General features: G+C 39.1%; 1 protein-coding gene across 1 annotated transcript; it reads left to right on the top strand.

The window, feature by feature from the left end:
* Positions 1 to 600: 600 nt before the first annotated feature.
* On the top strand, positions 601 to 9605 carry ip6k2a (inositol hexakisphosphate kinase 2a). The gene is made up of 5 exons (XM_079627755.1): positions 601 to 1261; positions 3477 to 3690; positions 6212 to 6375; positions 7550 to 7725; positions 8270 to 9605. The coding sequence occupies exons 1-5, from the start codon at positions 1051 to 1053 to the stop codon at positions 8888 to 8890; spliced, it is 1386 nt and encodes a 461-aa protein (XP_079483881.1). The 5' UTR covers positions 601 to 1050; the 3' UTR covers positions 8891 to 9605.
* Positions 9606 to 10055: the final 450 nt, after the last annotated feature.

The following is a 10055-nucleotide window of genomic DNA, read 5'->3' on the forward strand; positions in this document are numbered from 1 at the left end:
TAATGATTATTATTATGAAATGACTGACTATATTAATGCTAGCAAATCTCAACTGCTTGATTTTTTTAGATAATCAAAAATATTTAAACTAGGTCTAACTTTTTAGCATTTAGCCTACTCACGTAAAGCGATAGCCTACTATATAGCCTATTGCAAATCTCATGTGTATAGTGAAAAGCTCTATTCACAAAAGCACTATTGTTTATATTGTTAAAATTATTGTTTTTTCTTCATAGAAAAAATGTGGCCATGTCAATGTTATCTGCTATTTTATAGTTAATTTTCAGTTCAGCTTTCGTTTCCCCGTACTTGTAAAGCTGCATTTTCTGAATTTTCGTGTTGTGACCCTAGCGAGTGCCTTAACGTATGCACTTACCAGCTTACATCCATGTCACACAGAGAGAAAAACACAGCTGAGCCTGAGCTGCTGCTGCTTCACCTCCTCCACCCCAGACTGTTTTCCATCTACTTCCTCCCCTCCCCCACCCTTCCTCACTCTTTGTTCGCATTCTGTCCTCTCCACTGGTTGCCACCCAGCACCATTTCCGGCGCTCTGATTGGCCAGTTTGATATTAGAGGCGGGGTTTGTGATGCAGCGCTGACATTTTCTCAGTTCGGTGAGAGATTACGGTGTCAGTAGAAGAAGAGTTTGAGAGAAGGCGGTTGACACTTCGGCGATTAAACTGCTCTTTCTCGGTGTAATCCCTTGTATTTCACCATTAGAACAAATATAGACCATTTTATTAAATAAGAAAGATACAAACTAGATGACTCTTGTCATAAAAGAAAGGATTTGAATCAAAACACAGAGCTCTTTTTTTGTCGTGTCGTCTTTCTTCCTCATTCCGGCTTCTTTTGTTTATGTCCTGCAGTGTTCTACTGCACGGTTGAGATCACATCCCTGATCGTGAGTAAACGATAGAGTGAATCGAGGGGAAAAAACGAAAGGCAGAGAGAAATATAGAGACAATCTCGTAATTTTAACCGTCTAACGTTACACGTCTTGTGGTGTCCAACTGGACCGGAGTAAGAGTCTAATGCCCCCGGAGGATGAGCCCAGCCATCGAGGGGATGCAGACAGAGCCGCAGGGGTATATGGGGAAAGGGGTGCTCCTTGAGCCCTTTGTGCACCAGGTGGGGGGACACTCGTGTGTGCTTCGCTTCGGGGAGCAGACAATATGCAAGCCCCTCATCCCCCGGGAGCACCAGTTTTACAAGAGCCTCCCTGCGGCTATGCGGAAGTTTACACCGCAATATAGAGGTAAGTAATAATGCGACGTATTATTCTGGTTTTATGCCTATACAGGCTATTGCTTTCTCTTTCACAAGTGTCTTTGGGGTACAATATGATATCTTTCGGTATGTTAGAGTGTAAAAAAACATCTTCACGTTAAATGAAGGCCAGCAATTCTGCTGTGTTTCCGTTTTAACGCTGTTTTCTCACGAGGGCGCTGTTGTAATATTATCAATTCTTAAAGGGACAGGTCACTCAAAAATAAAAATTGTCATCATTTACTCACCCTCATGTTGTTCCTTACCCGTATGACTTTCTATTCTGTGGAACAGAAAAAGTGACGCCCTTTCAGTCACATTCATTGAATTTGTTTATTATTATAATAGATGTGAATAGTTACTATCATTCTTCATTAGAAGTAAGAAAGTCATGTTTAAATGTATCTAAATGTTTGGGTGTATTACTATCCTTGTAAAGATCCCTTTCGGGTAGGGCCCCTATAAGGTAAGTTATTACATGCTGGCAAGGCTGTACACCTTGGTATCACAGTTTTGCTTGAGGAAGAAATACCTGAATTTGGAATGCTTCCCAGCCTGACAGACTTGAAAAATAAGCACCAATGCAATGACATACGTTTCTATCTGGACCAAAAGACTGCTGATATGACATCATTGACTGCATCCCACACACTTGTGGTATCAAGATTTTTCTGTCATTCCCGAGAAGAACCTGGAAAGACAAGTTCAACCAGTTTAGATGTTCGCTTCTGTTCATTCATTGGTCTCTTTTTTTCCCCCTACTTTAAAAAAAAAATATATTTACAGCTTTGTTTTGATGCACACTGCAGTGTCCGTGCTCTTTAAAAGTGCCCTGGTTTCCAGTGTGTTGATAAGTGTGCTTCTCTGTTTTTCTATTGGGTGAGGTTGAGGGATGGGTGTGATGTCAAAACAGAATCTTGGGCATAATCTTTGTGGTTGTTTTTTTGGGGTGTCTTGAAATGCATTTCTTTTTATGAACTGTTGGAAATTACTGCATCAGTGCTTGCTTTTGACACTTCCTTGTTTAATTGTTCTGAATTAAACATCTAGGTGAGACTTTGGGTGTTTTTTTTTGCATTGTGGCATTATTGTCATTACAATACTGTACATTTCTTTATTATGATGCAAAAAAAAACTGATGAAACCTACATGATTAAAATGTATACATGGTGGGATTTTTGATCTGACTTTTATTTAAATCATCTTAAATTAAAAGTATTGCATATTTTTACTTTGATGCATTAAAATACTAGAGTAATAGGAGGCCAATGGGAATCATCATTGAAAATAATGGGCATAAAATCGACGCAAAAATCGATTTGAATTTTATTTTTATCATGAGATTCATCCTGGTAGTAATTTCTCTCTTTCAGAATATCAATCATATATTTGATTTGTTGCAAATGTCTCATGTATGTCTCTTAACACATTTTAGACTGTTTGGGACTGCCTTTCGGGTTCATAATACATTCTTGTCATTCTTGTAATGTCCACGTTTTTCTTCTGTGATTTCCCCAGGTTTTGGTCCATTGTGTTTTATCTGATGTGTTGATAATATCAGTTTTGAATTTGAGTCATGAAGTGATATGATTTGCTATTTGACAATAAATAGTGTTGGTTTCATCATATCTTAAGCCTCTTGTCATTTGTTTGTGGGCTGGTTTCATCCTTGTGCGGCAACTGATCGAACGTAAACGTTTCTTATGGTTTGCCATGACCGATTGAGAGAACCAATCCAGTGAAGTCACAGCTCCTGTTCATTGGCTGCTCTCTCTCTCTCTCTCTCTCTCTCTCTCTCTCTCTCTCTCTCTCTCTCTCTCTCTCTCTCTCTCTCTCTCTCTCTCTCTCTCTCTCTCTCTCTCTCTCTCTCTCTCTCTCTCTCTCTCTCTCTCTCTCTCTCTTTCTCTTTCTCTTTCTCTTTCTCCTCTTTCTTTCTGTTCTAAGTATTTCTGTCTTGTTTGTTTGTTATGGATTGTGTGATTCCAATCAGGTTAGGACCAGCCCGTGCTGTCGGCTCAGTAGCTTTTGTTAAAGATTCGGGAGCTTTTAAGAGCAAAAAAGAGAAGTGGGTAAGAGATGTTAAAGATTTCCCAGACTTTAAGCTCGGAACTCTGACTACTTCTTTGCTAAAGTGAAGTTGTTATGGATTCACCTCTGACCTCATTCTTTTTTCTCCCTCTCCTATTCCATCTCTCTCTCTGCAGGTGTGGTGTCGGTGAGTTTCGAGGAGGACGAGGAAGGGAATTTGTGTCTTATTGCGTACCCTCTGCACAGTGATCTTGGGGACCTGGAGAATGTGGTCCCCTCGGCCGACCTGGATCCCAATAACAAAAAAAAATGGGTCAGTAAGATGCTGCTGGACAATGAGGGCTACAGCAAGGACCGGTCCAGACACACTCGGAAGGATAAGGAGAAGAGGTAAGGGGACGGTAACCATTGATTGTGCAATAGGCTTGTTAATATACATATTTGATGCGTAGGAAATAGGATTGACGAGTTAAGGCCCATTCACACCAAGATTGAAAACTATAACAATATTAACGCCCACGCTAGCGGAAGATGTAATTAAACCACCTGGCAAGTAGGGCTGAATGAATAATCAAAATAAAATAGAATTCGCGATATGGCTTATTGCTATTATCAAATCACAAAGGCTGCAATTTAATTAAATATATATAAATATATTAAATATGCTCTATCTAAAATAAATCCATCTCTACATCTGCTCTGGTTTTTGGGTCACTTACGTCGTGCATTTGGGAACACTACTTGTGTATTTATAAGTAAGTATTGTAATGTTAATTTCTTTTTATTTTATTTTTTTATTGCGTGATTTTATTTTTTACAGTGAAATTATAACAATAGTTATACTTCTTATTTTGTTTATATTTATCTAATAATAATAATCATTATAACAATATTTTAGGGTTAAACAAAATGGTTAGCCCTAAAAATGTGCAGTAATTCACAATTTTTATCAGAAAAATCACAATTGGATTTTTTCCCCCTTAATTGGTCAGCCCTTCTAGCAATTACCCAGAACACCCTAACAGCTGTTTAATAACGTGCTAAAAAACACTAATTTTACCTTATCAACCGTATAGCACTGACCTGACAACCACCTACTAGCCTACATTGTAGCACAGTTTTGCATTATCATTTGCATCATTAGATTCTTTCAAAACCAAGATGAAATCTTTAAATTTCTTCTTTTATATAGATTTGTATTGTTGTGGCTATTCAATTTTGAACCCCTGAAATAAATCCAATGTGATGTGTGCTAAACCCTTGCTGAAATATTAAGCCGCGTTTCCACCGCGGGAACTTTCCCCAGGAACTAGGAACTTTGGGCTGGTACTCGGTGTGTTTACACCGCAGGAATCAGGGTCTAAATGAAGTTCCGGGTAAATATTTCCCCCTCAGAAAGTCCCTGCTGGCGAGGTAGTACTTTTCCAAAGTTCAGGAACTTTCGGGGGTGGGACTCGCTGAACATGCTGATTGGTTGTGTTCACGCCGCATTTTGATTGGATGACTCCACGCAGCATTCTATTTTAACCGGCTTTTTTAAAAATCTATTGCGGTTCGTGGCTTCATGCAGTGAGAGTCATCTGTCTGCAAATATGGAATTTCATTTAATAAAAACACAGCTGGACCGACGACGAGATTCAGGCTTTATTAAGCGTATTTGTGTAACAGGAAATTTCCTGCGCGTTCGTCCCAGCCGTCTCAAGGCCAATGTCCGCATCGTCTAATTTTATGAACACGCTTTAGTATCAGTGCTCGTCTCTTTTCTACCGTTTTGTTAATTAACGTTACCTCGTTAGTAAACCAATACATCACAACAAACAACCGCAGCACAGTTTGAATCTCCTCCATACTTATTATAAATGTGGCGCTCAAAACTGATCACTGTCCGTCGCAGACTGGTAGGAGCAGTCGCGCGCAGTTTATAATCTTCCAGGTACTTTAGACCGCGGTGAAAACGCAGAAAGTAACCGGTCTGGGGTAAACAAAAGTTCCTGGGACAAATTGTCTCGGGTAATTTCGGTGGAAACGCGGCTTTAGTAGGCTTTTACCAGACGCTGAGGTTCAGAATCTGACAAGGGCACAATGCTGACAAATCATGTGCTGTTCCTTGCGGATCAAACCAGCAGCTTTACAGTTAGCAGAAGTTTGAATGCCTAGACCACACCACCCCACATCTCTGGAATAATACTAGCCTGTGTTCTCCTGTAATAATGGCCCTGCTCAGTACGTGTCTGACTCAGTGAGAATGTGACCGATCGTAATGTCGTCGTCATGAAGAGGCGCTGAACGCACTGACCCACAGGACACCCAGCTGGGCAGAGCAGATGCACTCTCAGTTCCTGGCAGCCGGACTGGTGCAAATGTGTGTTTTGAGCCAAAGTTTAGCAAGTGGTTATGTAACCAGCGTAGCTTTGTGACTTATTAGAAGTGACCCCTGTGTGACTGGGGAAGGGGTGAAAGAGCACATAAGGGGCATTTGTTCTCCGTGCGGGATTTAGGATTTTACGAATCATAAGTAATAACCCTCCATACATCACTCTACTGTAAAACCGAAAGGAAATGCACTTATTGGAGCTGTAGCAAACGTGTATGTCGCAGTAGCATTAAATCATTTTCCAAATCCTATTCATATAATAACATAATCAGATAAAAAAATCATAATATTCAAGGTCAAACATATTTGCAGTGTATGAACTCTTGCCCAAGCCAACATGAATCCAGGATTTTGCTATGTGGTTGTTAAGTTGTCCTGAATGCTTTTTGCATATTGCTTCAAGCTTATTTGGGTGTCCTAGGGTTTGTTCAGATCTCTAAAAAAACATGTTGAGTTCATCCAAACAAGTAGTCTGATCCAACATGTTAGCCCTAATCTGTCTGTCTGGCTGACTCACCTCTGTCTTCACCCCTGCAGTGTGAAACGCGAGGAGGAGTGGCTTAAGCAGGCCGATGTGTTCTACTACAGTCTGGAGGGCAATGCTGCCGGCCCTCAGCTCAAGCACAACCCCTGGAGCCTCAAGTGCCACCAACAACATCTGCAGAGGATGAAGGAGAACGCAAAACACCGCAACCAATACAGTATCCTTAAGTGCTGCCACAAACAACAAAGGTGGATTGGTCTAGTGTAGTTTACTGATGTTAGTTAGATTATTATACACACACACACACACACAGATATATATATATATATATATATATATATATATATATATATATATATATATATATATATATATATATATATATATATAAAACTGTTCAAAAGTTTGGGACCAGTGAGATATTTTTGAAATAAATTAATACTTTTAAAGACATTCATAATGTTACTACAAATCTCTATTTCAAATTAATGCTGGTCTTTTGAACTTTCTATTAATCAAAAAATCCTTTAAAAAAATGTATCATGGTTTCCGCAAAAAATGTTAAGCAGCACAACTGTCGACATTGATGATAATAATACGAAATCTTTCTTGATCACCAAATAATCATATTAGAATGATTTCTGAGGGATCATGTGACACTGAAAACTGGAGTAATTATGCTAAAAATTTAGCTTTACCATCAAAGGAATAAATTACATTTTGAAATATATCTAAATACAAAATATCAAATAATATTTATTTTCACAATATTACTGTTTTTCTGTATTTTTGACCACATAAATCGAGTCTTAGTGAGCAAAGAGACTTCTTTTGAAAAACGTTAAATATTTTAAACAATAGTGAGTTTATAAAAAATATATTTGATTATAAAAAACGATATATTTTAGTTTATTTATTGCCAATGAAAAGTAAATTATGGTATATTATTATAAATGATGGTAATATATACATTTTTAAATAAAATGTGTGATACAAATTAATGATGGCAAATAGGAATTGTAATTATACAAAAATGGCTTTAAATTAATAATTTAATCTTATTTCAAATCATTTTATTAGTTTTTAGTTTTTCCTTAAAAATCACTGAAAATATTCTAGAATGTTTAAACGCCTATTTTACCAAATGTTTACTTAAAAATCACAAAAAAATATAGATATTCACTGCACAACAAATAGCACAGCACATTACAAAGCTGGAAAAGTTCATTATACAGCTTCTTTTGTCTGCAAACAATTAGTGAGGACAATTGGAAGGAAAATAAAAGGAAGAGCATTTTATCCTGCAACAAAAACAAAGGTTAATTGTGTAGCACAATTTATAGAAAAGCCAGGAGAATCTGTGTTTCCCTTAACCCAGCACCTCCCATCAGAATTCATCCTGTTAGAGAACCTGACGTGGCGCTACACGGTTCCATGCGTGCTCGATCTGAAGATGGGCACGAGGCAGCACGGGGACGACGCCTCTGAGGAGAAGAAGGCCATGCAGATTCGCAAGTGTCAGCAAAGTACATCCGCCAGCATCGGAGTGCGCCTCTGTGGCATGCAGGTAAGCGTAGCACTCAAACGTGATTCCATAAGGAAAATATTAGAAAGGTAATATTTAGGGGTGTAACAATATATCGTGCCACAATATATCGCAATACAAAAATGCAACAATACGTATCGTGGATAGTGACAATATGTATCGTGGATAGTTCACCCAAAATAGAAATTACTGTATAAGAAAAAAAATCATGTTTTCAGAGTTTAAGTGTCAGTACTACATTAAACTACTATATAATGTTGATTATAATGTATAATAATGCAATGGTCAGCTTCAGAATCATGAATATTTTTATTCTGGTGTCACCATTGTCTTTGAATTACAAGCACCAAGTCCAAACCTGTTCATTTAAACCCACAATGTAATATCAAAGTTAGCATTTTAATCAACGGTACATTTTTTGTTAACCTTTTATCATATGTCTTGGGAGTATCGCAATAATATCGTATCGTGAGTTCAGTATCGTGATATATATCGAATCGTGAAATGAAGGTATCGTTACACCCCTAGTAATATTTCATTTACACACTCCTCTGCTTTCCTCCAGGTGTACCATTCGGACACAGGGCAGCTCATGTTCATGAACAAGTACCACGGCCGCAAGCTGACCCTGCCTGGCTTCAAAGAGGCCATCTTTCAGTTCTTCCACGACGGGAGGCGGCTGAGGCGCGAGCTCCTGTCGCCGGTGCTTCGGAGGCTGCGAGACATGCAGGCGGCCCTGGAGGCCTGCGAAAGCTACCGCTTTTACTCCAGCTCGCTCTTGATAATCTACGACGGAGACCCTCCGCGATCCCGCCATTCCCCAGAGGATGGACTTTCGGAAGAGGAGGAGGAAGATGACGAAGAGGAAGAAGAGGAGGACGAGGAGGAAGAAGAGGAGGGAGGTGCTTTTGGATTCCCTCACGGTGCAGGTGCGGCTAGCAGCAGTAGCATCAGCGGTGCTTGCGGTGGTGGAAGCGGCGCCAGCGCCTCTGCAGGCGTGCGACGCGTGGCCAGGTCAGACAGCGGCCCGGCCGTAGACGTGCGCATGATTGACTTTGCCCACACCACTTGCAGGCACTACGGGGAGGATAGTGTTGTCCACGAGGGCCAGGATAGCGGTTACATCTTCGGATTGGAGAACCTCATCACCATCATTTCCCAACTAGAGGATCACGGCACAGATTAAACCAGCAGGGCGTTCGAATGGGGGAAATGCTTCTTTCTCTTTCTATTCCTCATTCTTTCAGTCCCTCGAGATGTTCAGCTCAGTTAAAATCTCGAAAACTCCACCTGTTCAGTTGTTTTTGGTGTCTTTTTGCTGATTTTTGTGTGCGTAGAGGATTAAAAAGGGTCGAGAGGCTAACATTGAAACGTCACATGATCGGCTTCCTCTGTGTTCAGTAGCTTTACTCCCTTCCCCTAGCGTGTGTTTTTGGTTCCCCTTTTCGTTCTATTTATTGAGAAGATAAAATGGTTATTTACAAAAGAAGGACCTGATTTTGTTCCCGTATTCTTTCCTTGAGAAGGTTCCAGAACTTTGATTAGCTTCCGAACACTCCTTGTTGAATGAAGGAACAGTAGGTGTCGAAAAGGAAGACTGTTAACTGTCGCTCTACAGCACCGTCCCGTTGCACCTTTACCCATCGTGAAGAGAGAACTATATTCAGATAGTTAGTTGACATACAGAGACTATGATAAAGCTTTATTTATTTGTCATATTTCCTAAATAAACTAAAAAGAAAATTCAAAAAAGAAAATAAAGAAAAGAAGATTCAAAACTACATTCCATGTTATTGTTACAATAATGATATTAATAAATATTATTATTTGACATGTTCAGATACCTCTCTTATATCTGTTGTACACGGTATGTTGGAGGAAAAATAAAACTTGTTTGTGTTAAATTCTGGTCTTGTACTGTTTGTTTATTTATTTATTTATTATTATTATTCCATTCTCTAGCAAGGTGTGCTATCAGGTTATAGTAAAAAATGCCAGTTTTGTTCTTTAATTATATATTCTGAACAAGAATAGTGAAATAAAAAAGAATGCAGTTGGTTAAAATGTTTAAGATCTTTGCTAAAGAGGATATTATTAAAATGTAACTCGCTTAAAATCAATTGAAGGCAGTTCTTCTATAGCATTATTGTGATTACCCGGAGGAATCTGTTGACTGTTATTGAGTCATGTAGTTTTCATAGCCGTCAGAGAGATATAACCACATCACTTCATTATCATGAGTTTTAAGAATGCTAATGTTTTGCCCTGTGTAAAACTTTTAAAGCAAGGTGTCCTGACCCAGTGGCCCGACCTTATCCTCATTACTGGCTGTTTGAGACGCTCGTCTCGGT

Source organism: Phoxinus phoxinus (genome assembly GCF_949152265.1).
Source record: "Phoxinus phoxinus genome assembly, chromosome: 11".
Lineage (NCBI taxonomy): Eukaryota > Metazoa > Chordata > Actinopteri > Cypriniformes > Leuciscidae > Phoxinus > Phoxinus phoxinus.